Source organism: Myxocyprinus asiaticus, chromosome 39 (genome assembly GCF_019703515.2).
Source record: "Myxocyprinus asiaticus isolate MX2 ecotype Aquarium Trade chromosome 39, UBuf_Myxa_2, whole genome shotgun sequence".
NCBI classification, from domain to species: domain Eukaryota; kingdom Metazoa; phylum Chordata; class Actinopteri; order Cypriniformes; family Catostomidae; genus Myxocyprinus; species Myxocyprinus asiaticus.
This window is the reverse complement of record NC_059382.1, coordinates 12,682,391-12,710,340: the sequence shown is the minus strand read 5'-3', so window position 1 is coordinate 12,710,340 and position 27,950 is coordinate 12,682,391. Positions and strand designations below refer to the sequence as shown.

The 27,950-nt window shown below is 37.7% G+C and overlaps 1 protein-coding gene across 14 annotated transcripts in view; it reads right to left on the bottom strand.

The window, feature by feature from the left end:
* LOC127430227 (RNA-binding protein Musashi homolog 2-like) overlaps positions 1-27,950 on the bottom strand; it is a 405,789-nt gene that overhangs the window by 96,660 nt on the left and 281,179 nt on the right. For all 14 annotated transcript variants that reach the window (XM_051679847.1, XM_051679846.1, XM_051679845.1 and 11 more), the window contains exon 8: positions 4,202-4,284. In XM_051679847.1, the coding sequence (XP_051535807.1) occupies positions 4,202-4,284 (83 nt within the window). The remainder of the gene's footprint in view (positions 1-4,201; positions 4,285-27,950) is intronic.

Here is a 27,950-nt window from a genome sequence, read left to right as displayed (position 1 = left end):
TACAGCTCAGTGTTATTTCAGCACATTTAGCGCCTGGTTAAATTGGAATGTGGGTGGTTAGTAAATAAGATGCAGGTTTTTGCGCTGAAATACTGCGTGCAAAGGCGGCACAACTGTTTAGTGAGTTCGCCCCACAGTATTCCTCATGACAGTCAGCAGAGGGGAAGATAAATGTTCCTGGAATGCCTGATAAAATGGAGAATGTCCGGAATGGTACTTCGGAAAAAAGCATGCAAACAGACATAACAGGATATTATGACTCTAGAATGAGCCATTCAAGAGGATGGAAACCAGTCAAAACAACAATTATGTTGATCTGTTTGTAGTTTTTTTCCTTCCATATCTGTGCAGTTTTGAACTAGTTGCACTCTGCTTTCATTTAAAGTAATATTACGGGTTCATTACAAGTCAAGCTCAATCGACAGCATTTGTGGCATAATATTGATTATCACAAAAATGAATTGTGACTTGCTCCCACTTTTCTTTAAAAAAAAAAAAAAAAAAAAGAATCTGGGTTACAGTGAGGCACAATGGAAGTGAATGGGGCCAACCTTTGAACATTAAAATACTCACTGTTTCAAAAGCATAGCCACGAGTCATAAACAATGTGTGTGTAAACATGATTTAAGTGTTGATAAAATCACTTACTAATCTTTTCTGTGTAAGGATATAGACAATTTTACATTAACTTGCATTGAACCCGGAATATTCCTTTAATTGTTTTAATTTCATTTCTTAAACATGAGTTGTCCATTTATATTCCTACATACATCGTATTGGCTTGTTGGGAGACAAGCCAGTTAGACCAGTTAAGGTCAGCAAACCAGCTTAGAATGGTTTAAGCTTTTCCTGTTTTTGTTTTGTTTTTACAACTCAAAATGATTTCTAAACAGTATACTTCACTGTAATCTCTATCCATCTCATCCCCTTTGAATGGCATCTAACTTTCCTGCTGGTTAGGGCACCAAGCCCAGTGCTCCTGTCTCCAAGCTTGTGGGATCAAGGAATTGTCTCCTGAATGTTTAATGCCTGGCTGGATTTCCAGGCCAGATATCAAATGAGCTGATCAGGAAGCCTGGTGTCTGTAGAGACATCTACCGGTCCAGCTTTTCCAGATCCTGGAACCATTTAGGGTCATTTATGGATATCCAGGGCCCTGGCAGCTTGTAAGTGGCCTTACTGGGTCAACAGAGCCTCTCTATAAACAGCTACTGAGCCTGGCTCAATCTCCGCTCCACAGCCTGGGGTCGGGGGTCACAGATGGTGCTTCTGAAGATGGCGAAACACCAAGTAGGCAGTTGACGCGCAGAGCTGGCATTTCCAAAAGCAGAGGGAGATCATTACGGCCGCTGTACAAAATATTCATGATAATAACAATATTACCATGGTAGAATTAGCAAGTCAAATATGCACACAGGCCTGCTAGCAGACGATGCTTCAGAGACCACTTTGATCTTGTTGGCAAAAGCAACTTGATGATGGCAATTGAAATCAGTAAGAAGAGCAAAAGAGAGCTGGAAGACAGGGTGTGTATGTTTTCTGTTTTTTCTCATAGAACATTCCTTGAACTTATTCCTGTTTTCATGCCTTGCATTTGTGGCAAAACATTTCACATTTGATGCCACTCTTGTATCTGAAATGAAGGACCATGATAAAGCTGTAATTTTAAAGGGATAGTTCGCCAAAAATATAAATTCTGTCGTCATTTACTCAAGCTCAGCCAAGTCACCATTCACTTTCACTGTCCGGAAAAAAGGAGTGTCAACATTCTTTGAAATGTCTCTTGTTCAACAGGAGAAAGTTAGTCATAAGTGTGTGTATGACATGAGGGTAAGTAAATGATGATTTTTATTTTTGGGGTGAACTAACCCTTCAGGCTTTCTGTATGATCTCCTTTGTCACATTTTCCTTTTTCTTAAACCTTCTAGCTGATATTAGCAATGCAAGCAATTCTCCGATGGCCCAATTTAAGACAGCCAGTCGATCAACAGTGAGATTCCCGCTAAGAGACACTGGGGGAAACGTAAAAAAAAAAGAAGAAATAAATCTGCTGTTTTCTCTAGGCACTCATTGAATAATGAGAATATTTGATGCATTATCATATAAAAGTCAATGGTGAGGTAAGTAGAGGCTGGGCCTCCTGTGCTATCATACTTGGAATGGAATAACAAGATTCATTATGTTATCAACAGTGTTAAAGGAATACCTAGAGTTCAATAAAAGTTAAGCTTAATCAATAGCATTTGTGGCACATCGTATGGAGATTCCTACAGAAAACAAAATTCGACTTGCCCCTCCATTTCTTTAAAAAAATACATATCACTGTTACAGTGAGGCACTTACAAGTGGAAGTGTATGGGGCAAAAGTTTTGGAGGGTTTAAAGGCAGACATGTGAAGCTTGTAATTTTATAAAAGCCCTTTCATTAATTCTTCTGTTAAAACTTGTGTATTCTTTGAGCTGTAAAATTGTTGTAATCGTCACTACTATGGTCGTTTTAGAGTTTACAGCGTTACGTCATAATGGCAACAAAGTTGTAAAATTGGATATAACTTTACACAGATAAGGTTAGTAAGCAATTTTATCACAGTAAAATTATATTACACGTAGTGTTTACGTCTTATGGCTGTGACTTTGAAACAGTGAGTATTTTAACGTTTACAGATTGGCCACATTCACTTCCATTGTAAGTGGACTGTAACCCAGATTTTGGCTTTCTTTCTTGCTTTTTTTTTTTTTTTTTTAAAGAACAGGAGGGACATGTCAAAATAAATTTTGTGGTAATCAACACTGAGCCACGAATGCTGTTGACTGAGCTTAACTTGTATTGAATCATGCCACTCATGATTTAGAGTAGTTAAACTACAATCAAGCTAGTCTTTTGAAAAAGGCAAGTTACCTATAGTACAAGGTACTAACAAAACACTCTAACTCTATTACTGTAGAATATAATTAACTTTTTTTTTTTTTTTTTAATATATAACTACTTTATATAATCAAGTGTGATTGAATCAGACCCATACTTTTTTTGTAGCACAAAAACAAAGAGAGTTTTTCAAATGAACGACTAATCATACATAGGGTCACATCATCAAACTTGAACAGATACATTTACTCTAAATACATTTTAAAAAACCTGAATCAAAACTACAGTCAAAACACCATATGAACAGCAACATTTAACAAAATATTCCACTTTTAAAAGAAGACCTAAAATGCTGAGCAGGAACTTCTGTACAGTGGCTTGAATCGTTTTATGAACTACTCAAGTGAACCAATGCACTCAAATGAATCAGATTTTCAACTTTGTTTAGCAGAGTGTTAAATTAATTATTTCCCCACACTCCCCCTACACTGCTACTTGTTTGAAAAAGTATCCTGTAACACTATTTTGATAACATCTGAACCACTGTCACATGACTGAAAAATGTAGTCAAGATGGTAGTGTCACAACTTTCAGTTACTACCCAACACTGGCCATCAAAGCCACAAGTCAGTTCTCAGCTCAAGCTCATGGAAAACTCCTGGAGGCACAAGCTTCTCTGTGATTTGTAAGTATAAGTAATTGAACTTTACTGACAGTGCTGACCTTCATTAAAAACCCTGCTAACTGGCTGTCATGTAGAATAACACCAGGGTTGTCCTCATTTGGTGAATTGTTGTGAGCAGTACAAGCTCATTTGTGGCTCCCCTGTAGAAGCCTCAAGGTCAGTAACCCTGTCCCTCCAATGTCTTTCATTTTTTGAAAACTTGGCGAGGAATCGGGAATCTAATACAAACCTTAGCGGCAAACATGAAATCACATGACAGGGCATCAGGTACCAACATGCAAGAAGCACCCAGCTATGATTTGAAATCTTCTTTCAATCTTTCGCACCGTACACAAGAATGACTGCCAGATCTTCGTCCATTCTTCCCTGGCTGAGGGAATAGCGACAGGGAAAGGAGACTTTTCTCCAAGCTTGGCAGACAGGGATCTAAGACACAATTTCATGGTTTGTGGCCAGTGCACACCAGTGACTCCTCAGCCCCTTGAAAGTAGGCTAGCCGGGGGATAGGGATGACACCACCCCACCCACACACCCACACTTGCTGTCACCCTCACTGTACAGTGCCATTATAAGCACCCATTCTGCTTCCAGCATCAAATATTAATCCTATCTCCCGAACTGAAAAATTGCAAAGAGGTGAAACCAACTCACCATTTTATTATTGATTTCATGAAAATGAATCTCGCAGACCTTTTCCACCACGTCTTCGTTCTCGAAAGTTACAAAGCCGAATCCTGTGAAGAGGATGGAGGGGGTGAGGAAGGGGGGAAGAGAAAAGGGAAAACAGGGTAGAAAGGAGGAGGGGGAAAAAAACAGCACATGATTGAAGTGAACCGACACAGAAGCAGTTAAATGAACAGGAAAAGCAACAAATAACTGTTGATTGCTATTCTCGTATGGAGCAGGCATAAATGAGCCTTTGAGTCGTGCAGCATTTTTCATTTTATCTGGTCCTAATGCCATGCAAATTATGTATCTAGTACAGAACAGGAACCTCTTTTGCTGTTAAAATGATGAAGTCCTGGGCACTATTAAAATAGCTTTGAGTCTGTTCCTCAGAGATGGAGGAGGCTCAAAGCTGTTTTAATGGGATTTGTAGTGCCAGTCGGCATCTGAATTCCATTACGAAATATTTGATGTTTCCTTGCAAGCATTTCAATACATGATGCACTATTTTGCCTCATTTCTAAGTGCATCTACTGAAGATCCATTTTCACCTCAGAGCACAACAAAGTAAAATCCTCCACTAAAACGAGGAAGATTCACTGATTAACAAAAAAATGCTCAAAACTTCCAAGAATTAGTCTTAAATTAGACCTGGATGTTTGCATACAGACAAACTGTCTAACACAATCACACAAATATTCTCAAATACACACACAACTGGGGCAGAGAAATGTTCTGAAAAGTGGGGTGTGCTCCACAGTTGTCTCGTCCCCAACGACAGCCATGGAGGGGATACATCACAAACCTTATCATCTTGACCCATGAATATTAATTAGGTGACGTACCATTTTCCCAGGAGGTGCTCGCCATTACCACCAAGTTTGTTCAGTCCACGACCGTAACTGGTTGGCAAGAGCTTCTGTTTGGTCTTAAAAATGCTGTTTTATGGGGCTGGCGACATTTTCTTCACACTGCAGGTCGTTAAAACAAAACTCTAAAATAAATAATATCTCAAAAGTGGGTGGACGAATTAACTACAAAATAATCACAAATATTATGCAGTAATGTATACCATTACATTAGGTGTGCTTTTAAACGGATAGTTCACCCAAAAATGAAAATTCTCTCATGATTTACTCACACTCCTTGCATCCCAGATGTGTATGACTGTCTTTCTTCTGCAGAACACAAATTAAGATTTTTAGAAGAATATCTCAGCTCTTTAGCCCCATTCAATGCAAGTGAATGGGTGCCAACATTTTGAAGCTCCAAAATCCACATAAAGGGAGCATAAAAGTAATCCATATGATTCCAGCGGTTAAATCCATATCTTCTGAAATGATATGATAGGTGTGGGTGAGAAACAAATCAATATTTAAGTCATGTTTTATTATAAATTCTCCTCCCTGCCCAGTAGGGAGGGATTTGCACAAAGAATGTGAATCACCAAACACAGAAGGGGAAAGTGAAGGAAAAAGGACTTAAATATTGACCCGTTTCTCACCCACACATATCATATCGTTTCAGAAGATATGGATTTAACCACCAGAGTTTTTCTGGAGTATTTTATGTTATTTTGGAGCTACAAAATTTTGGCACCTATTCAGTTGCACTGTATGGACCAAAAGAGCTATGATATTCCTCTAAAAATCTAAGAATAAAGAAAGTCATACACATTTGGGATGGCATAAGGGTGAGTAAATGCTGACAAAATTTTCATTTTTGAAAATAAACAAACCCTTTAAGTAACAGAGACAAAAAGAGCAAAGACAGAGCACTTATAAACCAGATCGAGTGCTCTGCTGCTTTTAGACAAGGCTTTTGGCTTTTAAGAAAGTGAGAGATAAGCTCCAGGTTCAAAAGGTCAGAGGGGTTGACAGAGAGCCCAAAACAGGAAACTAAGGAGCCCCTCTCAACGCCGGCCGTGATAAGAGCAGATGAAGAGGCGGGAGGGATGATAACATGGTGCCGGATAAACAAGCCAGTGGCCTCTGGCTTGGCACCGCGCGACCTAGCAGTGATTATATGTACAGTTTGTTTTGTTTGGAGAAGAAAACACCACCTGAATTATCTGCTCTCTGACTCCAAGACACAGTAGCATCCACTTCCTGCCCAGCTGGGTTAAACACAAAGGTTGGGTAGAGGTGGACGGCATGCTGTTTGGAGTCGAAAGAATGCGGCTGCGGACTGATTGATGGGGTATTACCTTCAGCGGAAAAAGGTGCGGTCTGAAGCTTATTCTAGCCAAGAAATGCCTACTGACATGTACTGTAAACCGACAAATCACGTGTCGTATTGTTTGTTTGTGTTGTTTAGGGGTGGGTTTATCTGAGTAAGGGATATTCCATAGCCAGCCAGTCATTATTGCAAAAAAAGAAATAAAAAAAAAAATAGAGGGTTGCCTTGTATCACCGTGAAGGGGTTTATTTTGCGATAATGACTGGATTACTGTATAACATCCTGCTTACTACAGAGCTATTTGCCATATAAATATTTAAATGGACATAAAATAATGATCAGTTTTTACGTAATTATGTCAGAAGAAAAAGATCACAGAGTCTCCAAAAACATCTGAATTTTGTAAGGAAAAATTCACACCTGATTCCTCATTATCAAGCTTGTTGACGAATACATAAATTGACAATCAGATTAGCACTTACTAGATTGAAAAAGTTTTTTCCAGTTTTGAGTGCAATACGCATCAGATGGTTTATGAACGGACGGTTCATGGGTGTGCCATCTGTGGCTGAGACCAGGGTCTAGCCACAACTGTATGAGGGCTTTGTATTGGGGCATGAGGTAATTATGGGCAATTACTGTATGTACGGGCTGCATGGGTGATCTACGGTCATTGCTGCAATGCCATTTACTCTGGAGTTGTTGGCCCTGGATGACGGCCAGTTCCCCCTCATCGACCCTTCAGTCTGGGCTTAGACGGCCTCTTGGGCTGACATCATTGACAGGAAGTGAGTTATAGGAGCAGCCACCCCATGGTAGGACGCTGAAACAGGATTCACAGCCAATTAACCAGTGACCTCGTCTCTCACAATGGCTTCCTGTACAAGCCTATTAGAGCTTCCTATGACTGATCAGACCTGATAATTCAGCTGCAGGCTGGACCAGGTCTCACAGTGTCCTTCCTGGTCATACATCCTACATTCTCTCCGCTCCATATGTCTGTCTACTTTGCTTCACTTTTCCTAGCATAGATCAGAGGATCATGGACATGATTGAGAGGATTGGTTTGTAAAAAACTTCTTGCCCTGCCAGCCTGGAGCATCTCCATACTTGTTACTTTTATATCCTTAAAGTGATACAGTAGTTCCAATGAAAATGAAAATGGTCATCATTTACTCTTACATTGTTCCAAAGCTGTATAACTTTCTTTCTTCTGTGGAATACAAAATTATATGTTTTATTAGAATGTCTGAGCTGTACTCTTCCATTTAATGAAAGTGGATGGGGAGCATGGGTGTTCAAGCTCCAAAAATGACTAAAAAGCAGCATAAAAGTATCATAAAAGTAAACCATGCAACTTGTGCACTATTTACAGAGTCTTCAGAAGCCATTTATAGCCTTGGGTGAGGAACGGACCCACATTCAAGTTGTTATTCACTGAAAATCTTGCTTGCCAGCCATGGTCACAAATTTTTAAATAAAAGCTTGTACATTATATTACAAATAACTTATTTTATTTTTCACTGAAAGGTTCCAAAATACATGAGGGTGAGTAATTGATGAGCGAACTTTATATTTGGGTGAACTATTCATGACTGCACCAGCTATTAAGAAAAGATGTCAGTTTTCTATCTGTGCATAAGCTTGTGCTCTCACAAGGTCTGATTATTGCTGCCTTATGTCCTCTGTTCATCCACCTTTGTTCTTTGTTAAAAAGGACTCAGCAGGAATTATCTAAAGCTGTGTTTGTACAGCCAGGGCAGCAATAACCACATGCAAACAATTAGTGTGAAATAAAATACTCAAAAAGGTTGTATTTGTGCCATGTGATTCTCTACGATCCACACTGTGCGCGGGCTAACTCATGCGAGGGTGGCTCTTTAAAGAGCGCCCCTCTGCGTGGAGGAAACATCCCTGGTGATTTCAGCCCAGAGACATTTACATGTGTCTGCAGGCCCAGGGCTGATGGGCCTGCCTTTGAAATCATGAGAGGCAGTTAGTTTTCCATCTCGGGCCTCCGCGCCCTTATCAGCCGCACAGCGACCAGTTCTGACAACCAACAAATCAGCTGTCAGGAGCAATTTCTCAGCAGCCTGGGAGGGAACTGGCAAGCATTGGGTGGATTAGGGAACCTGCCGGCAGCGGAGGGGAGGGGGAGGAGGGTTACAGTACCTGCATCTCAGCAGGAAGCACCTGAAATAGACATTTCACCACAAGTTGACGAGTCTAGTATCAATCTTGCAAATCTAAATTATTCCTAAAGTACAGAATTTGACTACCTTTTTTACTCAACGTAAAATTAATGCATATTAGGGCTGGGCAATATGATGATATATATTGTGGCGAAGACATAAAGTGTCAATCGATAGAGATTTTGCTATATCATGCATATCACGATATGTAAATATCCATGTGCACAGCATGGGCTTATCTATCAATGGGCATGGCTTCACGTGAGACTGTGAGAATTTAAGAAACATGGACAGTGTTTAAAAAATATTCGGTGGCCACCCAAGTAAATTAAATTACATTCATCTCGCATTTGGGTTCGGCGTTTCATAAGCACTTACTATGCTTCTCATCTGACACATGCATCTCTGTGTTTCATGTGAGCAATCGTGTGCGATACCTCTGGAGCACACAAGTACGTGCGAGTCCAGCAGGATTCCTGATATTTACAGGAGAGCGCAGAGTGGGATAACTCGTGGTACTATAAATTTTTTATCTCCACATAACAGGATGATTCCCAAACATGTCAAGAAAATGAAGAGGAGATTGAAAAAAAAAAAATATATATATATATATATATAAATAAATAAATAAATATATATATATATATATATATATATATATATATATATATATATATATATATGTTTTATATATATATATATATATATATATATATATATATATATATATAATACGATAATCACTGATAATAAAAGCTATTTGTTTTACCTCAAAATGAAGTATGCAAAATAATATTATGAGAGTCAAAATATGCGCTCCACATTAATTCGGCTATATATATATATATATATATATATATATATATATATATATATATATATATATATATATATGTAGTAAGAAGTGTTTATATTTATTTTAAATTTATTTTCTGCAAGTAGTGTTTATTTTCGTTGCATTACTATTATTATTTTTATTTTTTTTACTTATGTATTATTCTTTATGTTGCATTGCTTTGGGAAGATCTCAAGTTTCTTGAGGAAAATGTATAATAATTTTGGTCATCAATATATCAGACTGAAATGTGGCATAATGTGAAATTTTGCATTATGGCAAGAATTATTTAAAACCAAGTTTTTAAATGTTTTTTTGTACTTTGACTATGGACAAATAAAGAAACAATTACAAGAGGACATTTTTGAAAATATTTAATTCACTGACAGAAATAGACATTACAATATGGTTATTAATACATTTACCAATTTTTATTGATTTTCCCAAAAAAGTTACTATATCGTGATATATATCATTATCGTAATATACAATTACTCATATCGTGATATAAGATTGTGGTCATATCGCCCACCACTACTGCATTTGTATTTGACAAAATGTGGACATGGATATTTTTTATTTTTATATGATATGTATGGAGAATTAAAAAATAATGAATAACAGACTATTATTTTCTTTTCACAAAGTTGATGGATTTGATCAAAACTTGACAGGTATAGACATAAAAACTATTCTGAGTACAAAATGCAGAGTGTCCTCACTTTTTGACAAAAGATTTCCATGACCTTCCCATCACATTTCACAGTTTATGATTAACCTTGTGGATAAGGATTTTAATAACTCAAATTTAGACAGACTCACCAATGAATCATTAAGATTTATTAGTGAAACCGGTTCATAAGTCAGACAACAGTGTGGCTTGCAAGTTTTACTCTGCCCAAGAATGATATTTAGCCGATTAAATATCTTAGAACAGGGCATAACTAGAAAAAACTAATTTTATAAATTATTAATTAAATAAAAATAAATGGTAAAAAAAATAAAAAAATGAATGAATGAAAAAAGAATGAAAAAAGAATATTTCCCATGACCCTGAAAATGAAAGAAAAGTACAATTTTCACATCTGACAAATCCAACCATCTACCCTCTAACTACATCAAGTGTAGCAGGAAAGATCAGGTAACGATCCTGCTTAAATGCTGTCTTCGCCCAGAGCACATGGCACTATCGACAGGGGTGAGCTCTTGACCAAGCACTGGAAATGGCAGCAAATCAAAAACCCTCCGCTCCGCTAATGACTAGAGCGACTAGCGCGGCTAACAGGATCTCTTAATGAAGAGTGCCGATACCAGGGCCCTCTCCGCATCCCCTGCAAAGTCAAGTAAAGGAGAGGACGGGACAATGCAAAACAACAGCTGCCTCTGTGCTGGAGGATGAGATGTCACATTTTTCCGCCTCAAACACCCCAAGGCATTATCTCGCTCAGTTAGTGACTTAACCACTCTGAACAGGCCATTTCCTTACATTGGAAACCACTTCTGCCTTACAGCCCACCTACACCAATTCGGCGTTCCCACAAAACACGCACATCTGTTTTGAAGCTGTATGCTTGAGCAAAAAACACATCTATTTTTTTCCTTTTAACTCATCTCAAGATCCCTCAATGACAACACATGGATTTCCAATCTTGGGGAGGATAATAAGTGTTAGTGGCTATTATGGAGGCGTTTGGCTGCCATCTCACACTTATTAACCAGAGCGGAGCAGGCCGGGTCTCAAAAGACACACAGACATTCACAGCCTCTTAGAAAACAAAGAGCCAATGCCACACTGAATGCCAGTCCCCCTCGGAGCCCAGCACAAATAAAATTAAAATGCTAAATCAATGAGTCTTCCTCTGACCTTTGCTTAAAAAGCTGAGGGTGCCCGGAGCAGTTTGATGTATTTAAAGGAAAGAGGTACACAACAAAATCAGATATTATTACCACCATCGTATCGTTTCCAGTGACCAGAGATGGTAAATAGATTGCATGTTGCATATTAAATGGCAGGGGAAAAAGGCATCCTTTTCTCCCGATGGCCTACGGACTTACTCAAAAATGCACCGACACACTTGCATGTGTGCACGCCGTTTGCAAAACTGCATTAATGGCGTATCACCTGAATCTGTGATTTGTATAATGGTATGCGAAGTCAGGTGCTGAATAATATATGACCACAAGTAAAAAAAGTTGTAATGGATTTGTAAATGAATTGTAATTTTGAAACATGTGTATAAAATCATGATCACTCACATGAGATGAAGACTCTAGTCATATCAGTAAACTAATAAAAGCTGTTTTATTCTACATGGGGCAGGGGCACCCTCATGGGGGCTGCCATTTTAGAATCACATGACCAGCTGAATACTACTCGCTTAATCTCAGTAACCATCTTGTTATTGGACACTTTCACTCTTTAATTAAATTAATCATGGCTGATTGTGAATAATGAATTTCTACAATGGGATTAGTAACTGAAAACTACTGATTTTGAATAATGCTACATCCACACCACTAGGAGTCACTGTAAGTCCAAGATTACACAAACAAAAAGTTATTGATTGCACCTTTAAATGACCATATAAAGCTAATGTGTATAATGGTTTTGATGTTAAACGACCATCTGCTATCCCAGCTTAATGTGCAGACACCACTATAAAGCAATTCATAGTTGGATCTCCCTGAAGTTTGAATAAATATGTGACATAGACTAATACAATTTAATTACAGCAAATGAGACGAAAACTTATATGTTGTATGTTTAAACAATGTAAAAAGTATCAATGTAAAACAATGTACATAAAATATAGAAATTGTGTATTATCCATTGACATTAACTGTTGGAAGATTTGGTAACTTACTCAGTGGAGAGCTAATGCCTGCCAAGCAGGCATGGTTATCACTGTTATTCTCAAAATGGCCAAAAATCAGCAGATTTGTCAGCCTGGATGATATATCGTTCAATTACTATCCAACATACTGAAGTAAAATTGGCTAAACCAATTGTATGTTGCTGGTTACCAATACATTGGGAACTTTCAAGCTGGTTTTCGCTGGTCGTCTCTCCTAGCACTGGTCAAGCTTGTCTACCTCCTACAATAACCAATTTTACAAGATTGTGCAAGTAACAGATCAGCCTTGCTATCCAAAAGTAGGCATTGGAATGTAAGCTGGTCCAAACTAATCTAAGCTTTTTTTTTTCTTTTTTTTTGCATGGTATTCCGAAGATATCTGGTAAAATGCGGTCTATCTATTTCGAAGTTTCAGCAACCTAAAGCTCAGTTGGGTTCCTTGTACCAGTATAAAGAAAGCTTGTGACACAACTGCACTGCACGCATTCTGCATCTCCCCCTGTAATAAATGCTAAGCTGTGCTGCTTTTTTAATCACAGTTTGCTGACTCGGAGGCATAAAAACCCAGCCAGTGACATCAGCATCTCCGTCTGTTACAGGCGAGTGGCTGCCACAGTAGGGAGGTGACAGGGCAACATTCCACAACATAAGTTAGCATATGTCGGTCTGCATGTGCGAGAAGAGTTATTTTTTTGTTTATAGTGTTTTTACCAACATGCTTTTGCATTAAACCACCATCAAACACTTTCCCCTGGAAGCGAAACGGAAAAAGAAATTGTAATTGTGCACAGACAACAAGTTACAGCAATAAAATCAAAGCCAGTGTCAATTAATTTCGCCTCACTCTGATAAATGGGCCCCCTTCCTCATCTATTAATAATGAAAGCAGAAAGCACTACGAGAACATCTGTCAATGTGTTTCATTTTTTTTCCCCGGGCAGACAGATGGCTGTCCCTGCACTCGCATGTGCTGGGAGGAGCTCTATTCTTCCTCTTGAAGACACCCATGGGGAGTGGAGAGAATGATCCTTAGGAGTCAATAAATAGATTGGCATGCATCGATGGGAGTTTGTGGCCTTATTTACACATCCGCTTAATCAAAAAGAAGACGGGCAGGGAGAAAAATAGCCTCTCGGTAAGCTCTCTGCAACCTGGAACTCTTGTAAACTAAATGAGACTAGACAGCATAATCGATTGTCGCTCCAGCCACCCCACTATGACTTGGGAGAGACATGGCTCTTGGAGAAACCGGAGAGAGAGGACCTAAAAAAAGAAGTTTGATAAAATAAAGAGAAGTACATTAAAACGAAAAGTTCTTGGAGCTGTGTGCCATCGCTGACAGTGTATTAATCTTTTACTCCAGTCGAGTGTGTGTGAGACGTGATGGATCTCAAGGGTGCGGAGATGAACTTAAGTCGTGATACCAGAAAACAGAAGGCGCAAATTAACGCACCTGCCATAGGAATATTAAAGGAACATTCTGGATTCAATTGTGGCATAATTTTGATTACCACATACACACACACACACACACACACACACACACACACACACACAAAATCAGACTCGTCCCTCCTTTTCTTTTAAAAAAGCTAAAATCGAGGTTACAGTGAGTCACTTCAGTTACAATGGAAGTGAAAGAGGCCAATTTTTGGAGGGTTAAAAGGCAGAAATATGAAGCTTATATTTTATAAAAGTACTTACATTAATTGTTTTTTTGGGTTTTAGTGTTTATAGAGTTATGTCACAATGGCAACAAAGTTGTAAAATTGGATGCAACTTTACACAGAGAAGGTTAGTAAGCAATTTTAAAATGCTAAAATCATGTTAAGATGCATCTAGTTTACTTCTTGTGGCTATACTTTAGAAACAGTGAGGCCCCCTTCACTTCCATTGCAAATGCCTCACTGTAACCCAGATCTTTCCTTTTTTCTTTTTTGATTTTAAAGCACAACTGAGAAAAGCCGAAATTAATTATGCCATGAATGCTGTCGATTGAGCTAAACTTGTATTAAGCCTGGAATATTCCTTTAAAAAACAAGTTCAATTAGCATAAGTGAATAAACAAACCAGTGTTGACAATGACTGTGTCGAATTCCAGTACTTTCATACTTTCATACGTACTTTCATATACTGAATTCGATTAAGAACTTCCTGTCCCCCTAGGACCCCAAAGTGATTTCAAGTAGCTGAAAGAAGTTGTTTTGGGTGCTCTATTTGGTCACTTGAAGATTTACTTAGTCTCAATAAAGAAGAAGAAAAACAAAACAAACAAAAAACATGTGTAAGCTATTAATGTGACATATTACATGACATAACCAAAGCAAAAAAAATTCAAATTATGTTTCTCTTTGTGTTCTTTGAGTTAGCATGCTAACACTTTAGTCTGCTAAGCTAACATTCCATCATTCATTCCCTATAGTTAGCCAGCTGATCCATTACCCTACTAAAGTAACACATTCGGTGAAAGTATTTAATGTAATTATATTCAAGCGTTTAATTTCTTGCTATATGGTAAAGAGATATGGAAATACTGTATTTATTGTCTGTATTTATGTGATCAGCTACAACTGAAATTTGTAACAGACACATCAACTACCTAAATGGGACTGGATTTCATGGGGGGAATTAATCCTGCACGACACCAGACATACTTCTGTAGCAAGAAGGTACGCATACTCACACACAGGGACTGAACAAGAAGTTTTTGCAATTACATTGTCAAGGTGGATTGTAAAGATCTAGGACGTCATCCTTTGACAGGGTGTCCTATCTTTGGTTAAAAGAGCTAACATTAAGGTCACTGGCGTACCCTCGCATGTGGCACTGAAGATTAATGTCAACATTAGGCTCTCCAAAAGCCACCTAACTAAAACACCAGCCACTTCAGAAGAAGCCATTCCTCTCTAATGGCTAATGATCTGAGTTCTTCCTCCCTCATTACAGAAGACGGATGAATGGAGAGGTGCAATATGTGCACAGTCAGCAGGGTAAGTCTGCGCGAATGTGGAGCACAGCTCAGAGAGAGAGAGAGAGAGAGAGAGAGAGAGAGAGACTGGGGACATGAACAATCTGAACTGAAAACTTTGATTCAGTTAGTTCTTTTCAATAAAGTGAGTAAAATATCTTATATCAAGTTATAAATAAAAGATAACCTACCAACTCAGCCCAAGTATAACTTATAATTAAACTTTAAGGTGTAAGTGCATTTAAGACCCCCATATCTCCTAAAGAAGCTCCAAAAATCCATTTTTTCTAAGCAAATATATCATAACTAACATCTTTAGAGTGTCCCAGAGAAGTTTTCTCAGAAAGGCCAGAGAACCTGATACGATAAAATGTCCGCTAGATCTCATGTTCTGTTGGGGACTACATTATTTATATTCGATATAAATACAATATACATTTTGAAGTTTGAATTAATTTTCACATACTAAGACTTTCTGAGTAGTGTAAACACTGTAGCAGTACACTACAAGTCATTTTGACTCACTTAACTGAATTTATGTTCACGTGACCCTACAAAACATTTTGATCTCAAGGCTTGTGCTTAAATGCCTGAAATGAATTTTGTAAATAAGATGACCCTAAACAGAAATCATATACTGGATAAGTGCACATCATCTTTGTGACACAAGCTTTAATAAAAATTTTAAACATTTAAAATACATTTAAACAATGATTACTGTATTTCATTAGGCCACAGGAGCATATTAAAAGAATTAAAGGCAAAATAATAGTTTACTTTTGAAAATAATATTAACATGTTTACATATTGAGAATCGGGGTCTCTGACACAAACATAAAGAAAGTAAATTCAGTCTTAACAAAAAAATAAGAACTCATGCATTAATGTTATGCAATGTAAACTGCTCTGATCTGTATGTAAATGAAGAGGAAAACATCATAATAAATATTTACCGAATATAAGATCTAAAGGTAAATACATAATAATAATAAAAAAATAAAAAAAGATGTACAAAGCTTGTAGCTTTTCTACAATTATCAGCAAAGAAAAATATTATATGTTGCTAGAATTATTAATAGCACTATAATGTAATGCAAATGTTACTTGAAATGTCACTCTGAACTCATAAGACCTCCTACATAACAAGTACCATCTGGTCTTTCACTCTACTCTGCGTGAGAAGTTGAATCATAATCATTCAACATATTGCTATGTTTGACAAAATCCTCTATGACTAATATGAATAAAGCTAACTGTAATTTCACTGCCAGTTACATTCGACTGTCAACGCGCCAAATGGCATAACAAAACAGAAGACAGGAAAAACAAATAAGCGAACAAACAAACAAACAAACAAACAAACAAACAAACAAAAAAAATATATTCCCATGCAAACGATTGAGCCATCTTTTTGCAATCATCCTCCAACATTTATCCCATTCTCATCTTTAACTACGCGAATTAGGCTTTTATTGTGTTTGTGGCGGTTCGACTGGCTCTGACAGGGCCGGTAATGAAGACCCATATGGGACAGAGCTTTGAGCTCGATGCTTTCTGACAGTTCTTTCTTTCATAATCCATAAACTCCATGCAGTCTGCTGCCTTTTTCGCAGGCGCTGGAGCAACAAGTCCAATTTCACCCCTCTCCCCTGCAAACAGGCTAATGTGATTACACTTGCATCAAAACAATTTGAGCCTTAATTACAGCAGACACATCAATGCGAGAGCCATGATAGGAATTTTTCAAAGGAAGCAATTGGCATGACGAATTAAGGGGAGTATCTAATAATGTGCCGTTAGTAAATGCCAGTGGTGGGAACCGGTGCTGGGCACTGATGTTTACCCTTCAGAGTGAAATAAAATTGATCAATCTCACCTGAAAACGATTGCATCAGGGTGCCTAATTATACTCCCTACAACAGGTGGTCTTTATGTCAGTATCGAGCGCTATCGAGTTTTCTCTCTGGGTCATCACATGCGCCGCAGAGATTCGGTAACATTGTTAATCCGAAGGTTTCTTTCCGGGATTGAGACGGAACTGTGGAAAACAAAGTAAACACCAACACAGATTCAAAGGTGGTGGGCTCAGGTGTGAGTGGTCAAAGGTCAGGTCTTAGAAGACGTGCGGGACTCTTCCTTAATAGAGTGAGCGAACTTTACATTCTAACACACACAGTAACCTGAAGCTGCTAAACGATGACTGATTGATCATAAAATGTACACACACCAATCCCTGCCTAATCCATATACCTAATATGCTTTATCTTAACTCAATGCGGACCTCAATACTAAATATTACATATGTTCTATACACAAATATATTTCAGTGTTAGAAAGAATGCATACACCTAATCTTGTTTAATTCAAAGACATTCATTTGTAATGTTCTATTCCTTACTTGTCTTGTTTAATTTTGCATTTATTTAGCAAAAGATATTGAGGGAAAGTTGAAATGACATGAATTTCAGAATTTCTTGGTATTTGGTACATCCCCCTTTTTGCTTTATCGACAGCATGCATTCAAGCTGGCATGGACTCCAAAAGTTTGTTCAAAACCTAATGATCCATGTTATCCCAGCATGGTTTGTGATGCTGTTCAAAAGAATCAATGGGAGCAAGGAAATCTGACCTTTTGTACATGGGAGTTAACATGGTCAACGTCACAAATATGGCTCTTTTATTACTGGCCTCCAAACAGTGCAGAACTATAAATATTTCGGTAACACTTTACAATAAGGTTCCATTTGTTAACATCAGCATTAGGTATCATGAACAAACAATTCACAATATATTTTTTACAGAATGTATTCATCTTTGTTAATGTTAGTTAATAACAATACAATTGTTCATTGCTAGTTCATGTTAGTTCATAGTGCATTGACTAATGTTAACAAATACAACTTTTAATCATTTTAAAAATGTATATGTTGAAATTAACACGAACCAAGATGAATAAATTCTGTAGAAGTATTGTTCATTGTTATTTCATGTTAACTAATATTGTTAACTAATGTTAACAAATGGAACATTATTGTAAAGTGTTACTTAATATTACTTATTCATTTTATGGCACAATATTTCTTAGGCTTGCCTTTTCTTTTTCTTTTTTTTATCCTATAGGGGATGGATGGATGGAATAAAATTTACACAATGTATATCAGACAGACAGACAGATAGATAGATAGATAGATAGATAGAACAAAGCACTCTTTCTCTGATGTGCACTGAATGATGCATTCTGCACTTTTCACCTTATCTATCTTCTCCCTCACAGAGGTCTGTAGATCTCAATCATTTTGACTAATTAGCTGTTCCAAAGTCTCTCCCAAACAAGCGCCAACTCTGTAACAATTAAAGCGATGGATCTCATTACTGCACTTCTCTATTGGGTATTTACAGTCATGGTGCTATGAGTCATTGTCCTTGAGCTGGGCACCTGAGTGAACGATGCATCAGGATATTATGTGAAGAGAGGAGATCCAGAGGAGTGAAGGGGAAAGGGAAAGAGAGAGAAGCTGATGAGCAATAAAGGTTGTATACTGTTCTGAAGAGATATGCTGCTGCTGCTGATAAATTGTCCCTGATGGAAAACGGCACCTTGATATTACCAGAAAAAAAAAAAAAGAAAAAAAACCTGCGGATGTTTGTTGTTTTTATAGATTAGACATGTAGTTGTTATTGCAATGTACACAATATCTTTGTTTCAAAACCTAGTGAGCTGTCTTGCTGTCTACTGCCTACATACTGTAGGCAGCTGCCTTTAAACTTGGAAACGGCACTTTTACCAAACATTTACGGACTGGATTTCTAGGCAGGTTTTCTAACCGTGCTGGTCGAATGGCTTTAGTGTATGGCGACTCACAATAGTCAATTAGCCAACGCCAAGGTAACTCATTTGTTTCTAGGTAGCTGGAAAATTTCACTATGGTGAGGTTAATAACATTTTATTAAAAAATGAAATAAAAATGTGTATGTTTTGTGTATCTTCATGATTTTTTGTTGATGGTTTAACAAGAAAAGTAGATTATTTTTCTACACACCTTTTTTCCTCAGGTAGGTAGATTACGCTGGCTAGCTCATTAAAACTCATATAACATATCATTGTATTACTCGTATAATATTTTGTAAATAAATGTCCATTTTAGCCAGTCTGGGAACTTATGCCTTTCTTTGTGTACATGTCTGGTGGCATGCACAACCCCTTAGCAAATGATGGTAAACCTCTCGCTTTTTTGTCTTTGCTTTCCTTTTTGTGTCATGTGTCGTGTCTTTCCTATGCTTTAGCAGAGTAAAAACCAGGGAAAAAAGCAGCCCTAAAAACTGGGGGAAAAAAACATCCTCCACTGCGCGTTCACTCCAGTGTTTACCTCTCACGCCGTCCCCAACTGACATATTTGTTACGTATGTTCAAGCACCACAGTGGAAAAACAAACTGACCCGGATCACCACGGAATGGCACGGTTTCGCAACAAGAATTGTTTCGGCTCGATGGTGGAAAAGTGGCTAAAAGCAGCATCCTACATTTATTCAAATAGAATATCATAAATAACTGATTTGGAAAACTCTACAGTACATGTGCGGCACACAAATAGTGCTCTTAAGCTAATAATGCAATACTTAAATAAATATAAAATATGTGGTAAACACAAATATTGGGAAAGTCAGTTTTAATTAGATGCAACTATTTTTATGGATACTGTTTAGTATTGAATTAAATAAGTATATTTATAATAAACACTGTGCTCATTGCAATGGATTTTAAGATTTACTTCTCTTCTGTAATGCTGCTTTAGAATTTGGCCAAAACAAGGTATCTTAGAAGGCAGCATAATTAATAAGCATAATTATGCTGCCCACCTTTTGGAACAGCCTTCATGTTGAGAAAGCACCTATGATGCCTCACAATGCTGTCTAGGTAGGCAGCTCACTCAGTTTTGGAACAGAGTATATTGCTTCTGGGCTACAAATGGGTTATTAATAAGTGAAACAATGGAGGATGATTTTAATAGCAGGTTATTAGAGTTCTGGTTTCAGGTTTTTGTCCCTGACTGAAAATGGCACCCTGACACAGCCAAAATAGATAAATAAAAACACAACAACATTGAAATAATTGCTACTAAGTTACAAAGGGGTTATCATGAAGGTGAAATTATGACTATGGCAAGCATTATTCTCTGTATGAGCCCTGGTTTCGGGTAGTATTATTATGGTAGTATTATACATCACATATACAATATATCACCTTATTAGCATATGTATGTCACGGTGAGCAGAATCTGTGTGTTTGTGAGTTCAGTCAGGCTCTGCTGACTTCCACACCCCCTGCTTTGTGTGTGTGTGTGTGTGTGTGTGTGTGTGTGTTCAGGAGTCTATTTTGTCCATGCCAGTGTATGTAGGTCACCTAGCAGCACTGGGCCATCAATTTCACTGTCCTACTTAAAAAGACACACACTGGAGAAACTGGGAATTTTTTCACTAAGACTACATACCCCATCGCTTTCAAAATGCACCTTGCTGGCTGGGTTGGGGAACACTCTCCATGACAGCAACAGAGTATAAATTGGAATTTGGAACAACAATAAAAACAGAAATTAAACAATAGTCTGTACATGAAGAACTACATGAATTGTTCCGATTAGAGAGACCACGCATAAACAAATCCAATTTACCAGAAAAAAAAACATTTAGGCAAGAAAAAAAGGCAGCCTTTGATCTTATCAACAGGGAACACCTTAAAATTAGTTGTTCTTGGTTTTGGTTAGTTGAAAGTTCTGTTTCATCAGATCACAAAGCTTCTGAGTTTGCATCTGGCAGAACTGATATAGTCCAGTTCTTAGAGAAGAAACATTAAAGAGGTGCTGAAAATCTGTTCCGAAAGACTTCACTGCTTGTCAACAAACTGCACAGGGGAGAAAGGACTCCACTCCAGCAGTGTAAAATTTAAATCTTTTCTCTGGGGTTGCACCTTCATGCTACATCCTTGAATATCGTTTTTTTTCAGTTTCACAAAATTAGTGAGAATACAAATTTTGTTTCCACAGTGTTTCACAGTTTGTGTAAAATAATGTATAATTTAAGGTCAAATTAGGTAATGTCTCGACTAGCTATCTCTTCGCGATTAAACCATTTGAGAACATCAGTGTTAAAAATCACATCACATGCCCATGACTTTGAACAGACAGGATATATAAAGAGAGGAATTTGAGAAACAGAATACAGTCTTAGCTCATTGAGATTACATGACTATGGTGACATTTTTTGCAAAATGATATTACGTTGCTCCTTACAGGTATCATGGCAGTTCAGAGGTGAAATGTCCAATGAGCTGCACTAAAAGTGAGTTGAATTTAGTCCAAACAGATGAGGTTAAGACTCTATCGAGTTTAAAATCAACAAAACCTTTCTCCCTTCCCCAAACCTTAAACCTAAACCTAACTGATAGTGTTAAATGTGGCATAAAAAACATATTTGCTGAAGCAACCACATCATTTTACGGTGCTTCTATGACACTTTCGGCTCACGTGTCAACTCACATGCTATTCAGGACTCATACCTTGGTCTTTTGCATCGCAAGTGCAACGCTCTATCAGTTAAACTACTGCACAATTTGATGTGCTCGAACAAGCTTCTAATGTAGTTGGTTATGTAATACAAACGTTCAAATATATCACCTTACAGGTCATGTGTAACCGGTCCTGCTCAACCCGTTCCTAGCGGGATTCGAACCGGTGCCAGCCGGCATGGGAAGCGGGCAGGCACACTAATAAGGAGGCTACAGCCTTTATCGTCAGTCACTAGTGCACCTCTCGAGGCCAGGGGAGTAAAGTTTACACATACTGCACAGCTATCATGTACCAGCTGGCTCCTGTTACACTCAGCCCCCTAAACCTCACTCCCATCTGGGTCACGGCACCACTGTAAACGGTCCTTCTTGACCCACTCCGAGCAGGATTCAAATCGGCATCAGCCGGCATGGGAGGTGGGTGCGTTAACGAGGAGGCTAAAGGCTACAGCCTCTAGCGTCAGTTGCTAGTGTTCCTTTTTGAGGCCAGGGGAGTGAGGTTTTACTCATACTGCAGAGCTATCACATACCAGCTGGCACCCATTACACACGCACTACAGTAAAAGTGTTATGATGTCATAAGACAGCATTGTGTGAGGAAACTAGTGCCTGATCGATTTATCGGTGCAGAGTTAAGCGGTGTCTTCACGGTAAATTGCTAACTAGTTTGTGAAATACATATTGGAAAGTTAATAAAAAATGACCCCATCTTTTTTAATATAACTAATATAACGTTAAACCTGTCCCTGACAACCATGTCACTCATGTTTATCACATTTGTTTGCAATGTTAGCCAGCTACAGTTTGTCATTGCAGTCTGTAACGCAGTAGATTGAAAGGTAAACATCAGAGCATCTTTTTGCAGCTCAGCAGACAATGGTGCGGTGGTGGATTGTGTCTGTTGAGTGTTGATTTCACACTACGTTGTTACCTAGTTGGTGAGACGCAATGCTGGTCCATGTTTTACTCTCCGTGACAACGAGCTTATAGCTAACTAGCTAACCACGTAGCTACTTTCATTGCTTGTCAGCTGAGTGGAAGCAAATGTGTAAACATGTATTCACCAAACTGTTTTGTTCAGGATTTGCAGTTTAATACCCCCATCAACCGAACAATTCCAGACACTGCATTTACAAAATGTAATATTTAAAAGTCTGGTTTTCCACCGTTGAAACTGATACTGAACATACAGTGCTGATTTTTATTTAGCTACAATTTCAATTTATTCTTTTTTTAAATGGTCAGCCATTGACTGATACTAAACATACAGTACTGATTTTTATTTAGCTATAATTTTAATTTATTCTTTATTTAAATGGTCAGCAACTGACTGATACTGAACATACAGTACTGAGATACTGAACATACAGTACTGATACAGTACTGTATTTTTATTTATTCTTTATTTTTTCAGTGTTCATTTCTAGAATTTGTTGACAATGTATAATAATAATGTCAAATATTCTATGATAAAAATATTTGTTTAAGAAAACAGCCTTTGAGTAACTTTGCATAGTCATATCGGTGCAAAATCGGTGCACATTCCACATAGAAAAGGTCTGTTTTCATTCCAGCTCAAAAATTAACTATATCGGCCACCATATCGGTAATCAGTGAATTTTCCCCCTCTAAAATCTGTATCGGTCTCAAAAATCCCATATCGGCCGGGCTCTAGAGGAAACAGGGTAAAAAACGACATGTTTATGAACTTTATGAAACTGCCTTCTAATACGACATTTGAGCAAAAAAAAAGTTGTTTTAGCACCTATAGCGATACGTACAATGAGCCACATAAAAATCATTTTACACAAATACAGGTATAGTATTGTGCTTCTATGAGACCAGGTTGAGAATACCAGTCTCCTTGCAAGAACTCATGCACAACATTAACAACATTATAATTACTGGATATATTCACACATGGCTGAAAGAGCAAGACAGATTAAAGGCAAACAGAGATGTAGAGCGGGTGAGCGAGAGAGAGCGAGAGAGAGAGAGTTCCCAAACAGCACCTTTAGGAAATAAATAACACTGATAGCATGTAATTAGGCCACTCGCTACGACAGTGGCCAGACTGTTTATGTTTGCACACATATGGTACAATCAGAGAGATGGACGATAAAACCGTTCATCATCAACAACACTTCGGCTGCAAGAGCAGACAGCTTCCCCAAGTCATACGCGGCCTCCTCCGCTGTTTCGTATGGCATTAGACGTTTGTGTGTTTTGGGGGATATTCAAATCTAGTTCAAAAGCAGAACTGATACGCTTAAAAATGTGAACTAATTCATATGTTTGGATTTTTTTCTGTTGAATACAAAAGGAGAGATTGAGGAATCTTTACAGATCATAGTGATTACGATTAGTCTAAAAGGCCGTTCACATGAAACACGTTTTTGTGTCAGGCTGTGCTCTTTTTTCATGGTAGACAGACATTACCTGTTGCATTGCGTCCAGCTGTTTTTAAAAAGACTACATTTTGAAGACGCCATATCAGGTAAAAAGAACAAACTCTTTAAAGCATGTCTTGAGGACCTGCAGTCTGTTATATGCACTGTATATTTTTTTTTTCTTTGTCTCAAGAACACATTTGGTCTGAAAGGCCCCTTAGAAAACATTCAATACCAACACCCTGGACATTATGTGTAGCTGTGGGCAGGGTTGGGAATCGATAACAGGTTCTTATTCAGAATCGTTTCCATTAAAAAATTAAGAAATACTGGAACTGAATGCAATACAATGTTCAGTTCAGTTAACGGTTCTAGAACATCTGCATTCTGCATTAGAAACCTGCAAGGAAGACAAGGAAGAACACTAAAACACTGTGATAGTGTCACCCTGCACTGCTAGTGTAGTGACAATTGTAGTTCACTTTGTGACGATTAACTCTTATAAGCCGGTTCTTTAAATGAATGGGACAGAAAGACTCACTAATCATTTCCCTCAAAAAATACTTAAAGAATCGTTAAGTGGATTCAGAATCTGAACCAGAATTGATAAATTCCCATCGCTAGCTGAAGGAGGTCAGGAGAGGGGGTTGGGGTGGGCTGCATTTGTACATGTTGCACATGTGGACCTTTTAGCTGACAACCTCCTGAGCACATTTGGAATTTCATTAAATGCAACATAATTGCTTGTATAATCAAATGTGAAAATGTATATTACAGAGCCATTCCAGCACATGGGCTCTATTTTAATCACCACGGCTGGGACGGCGCCAAGGTGAATTAGCAGAAATTAAAAGCTCTGCTGTGTGGTGTGTCTCCTGCATCACACAGTCCATCTTTGTGCCTTATTCAGGCGTGTGGCGCATCTCCTGCTTTTTTATTGAGGATTTCTTCCGTAAGATTCCCACCAAATTCACAACAGTCAAAAATTTTACGGTCCCAGCCACGTAGGAGCTGGCGCCAAGGGAGAATTCCAGCCAAAGTCGAGCATTAACTACACACATACAGCAGAGATGCTTTTCAGGACTGTTCTGAGAGAGATTACAGAACAAAACAGAGGAAGAGATGATGAACATGGGACAAATCCAGTACAGGAAATTGATGTTACAGTGTTGGATGCTTCATTTGAGGCCTTTGTATGTATTGGCCATATTGCTGCTAGGCGATATATTCAATATTCACAATATATTCGCAATGATTTTAATTAGCTTTTTATTTTCCCATTAAGTTTGCAAAAGATCGTGTCATTAGGCTAGTTTTATGATCCTTCCTTGTCTCGCAACTTGCAGACATGAAAGTGTTATGTTTGATTTAAACTTCAAAAGTAAAAATGGTGTTAGAGTTGGTGAGTTTAAATCTTTTCTTTGAATCGGTTTAAATTTTAAGTTTCACTGTTTAGCTACACTTTACTGTTTTTTTTAGTTAAACATTTTGAATCTATTCAACAAAGCCTGTTCAGTCAAAATGATGGTTTTTTTGATAAAAAAACAAAAAACAAACAAAAAATAAATGAATAATCCAACCTATAAAGTAATTTCAGAGCAAACACATAATTATCAATATCAATACATTATTTATTATTTTGCTATATCACCCATTCAGGGATGTAGGGTCTAAGCATGTGTGGTGGGCTTCATGTCAGTATATGACCACCAACCTCTGCATGTGAACCCTGTCAATCTCCCAGCTCTATGAGGCTACTGTAGTTCATGCCAACCCTTTTACTTAATCTAAAAGCTTCGGTTTGATATACTTTGAGGTCAACGCAGAGGAGTTCAGAAGATCTTAACCCTCTACGGACGTGCCGGCGCGTCCTGCTGGATTTTTTCTGCATAACAGCGGAAACAATTTAAAATACTCCCTTCCTTTTTGGGCATACAGATAAGAGGGTCTACTTTTATTTGTGTACACTCACAATAACAACAAAACCTTGTGCTTTTGTAAAATAAAGAAAATAAACAGGGTGCGCTTTCAGCCGTCTCTGTCTCCGCGATTATCCTTCTGAAACACGTCACAAAAATGAACTGAAACTCCACGAATACTTATCACACAAACATGAAACATATGTCTAAAGAAAGCTTAAAATGTCCACTTTTAAATAAAACAATTCAAATTTAAAACAAATATTCTCCTGCAATGTAATCTGTATGAAACAAAGCGATGTACAGTTTCTCCTGGCTCAGCTAATTATCACTAATGTGATCCCTCCCACCAGCAGAGTGCGCTATTCATACGGTAATGTGCTGAGGCGATCAATGCAAATGGTAAACGCCCCCAACAATGCCTTAAAAAACATCAAGTTCATTAACTTTTCTGCGCGTTTGGAAGATGGCAAGCTACACAGGTGAGGAAGCTCTACAGATGGTCCTGGATAGTGAGGAAGAGTTCACATTTTTCTCAGAAGAAGAGCGGGAATCCGACGAGGAACATTTGCATTTTGAAGAGGATACAATTTCGGATGAGTAAGTCTTTACTTACATTAGTTGACATGCTATTTTATATAAACATGGACATATTTTACTAGTTGGACTATTTCCAGACTTGCCAGCCAGTATTCAAAGTATTGAAATGTGAAATATGTCCTAATAGGCAAGTTTTAGTTAGTTTAGTTACATTTAAATGTTGTTTCAGCTAAAGCAGGTATTTAAATTGTATGCTGTATGATATAAATATGATATGTAATATGATATAAAAATAATATGAATGTTTAGATTATATTTTAACTAGTGTTTATGCTGCCTCATTATCATCAATGAAACTTGTGCTTGCAAATATCTGTTTGGGTGTAAATGTGTAAAATGTGCTGTAAATATGCCCATATTAGAAAATCAGCATATTAGAATAATTTCTGAAGGATCATGTGACACTGAAGACTGCAGTAATGATGCTGAAAATTCAGCTTTGATGACAGGAATACATTGCATTTTACAATACATTCAAATAGAAAACAGAATATTTGAAATTTACAAATATTTCACAATATCACTGTTTTTGCTGTATTTTGGATCAAATAAATGCAGCTTTGGTGAGCAGAACTTCTTTTAAAAACATTAAAAAATCTTACTGATCTAAAAATATTAAACGGTAGTGTAGGTCTAAAGTTTTTAAGTAAAGTCTTTATGTAAAGAAAATGTATAGTCAGATTACTTCTTTTAACTTAAACTTGATTTTGTGAATAAGCTACAAACATTCATTCTCTCTCAGGGGAGGGGTCTTTGTCTCCTCAGGTGTGAATTACATCAGTATTCATGATCATCAACGCCTCCTCGCATATGGCCTTTCTAACACTATAAGTGTCTTACAAAAGTTAAATGACTATATTGTTTTGTATGAATGAGTGATCAGGATGGTTTTCACATCATTTTAATGCAAAAACTCTGGGCTACAAGATCCAGTTCTCAAAAGTCTTGTGAACAAATGTTTAGTATGTGATATATGGCCTTATTTCAGTGACTGAAAACATTTTAGTTTTTTCAAAAACCACGCATAAACGTTATTTTCTCAAAAATACAAACATGTACATACATGATGTTCACATATTATCGTAGCCCAGTTTGTGTTGAATACAGCGTTATCAGACTTTAGCCATTACTATGATTTTAAGCAACTGAAAAAAGCACAAATGTCAAGGCATGTCAAAACTTCTCCAGGGCCCAAAACACCCTCAGACCCCAGAGGGTTAAATGAACAGAGTTAA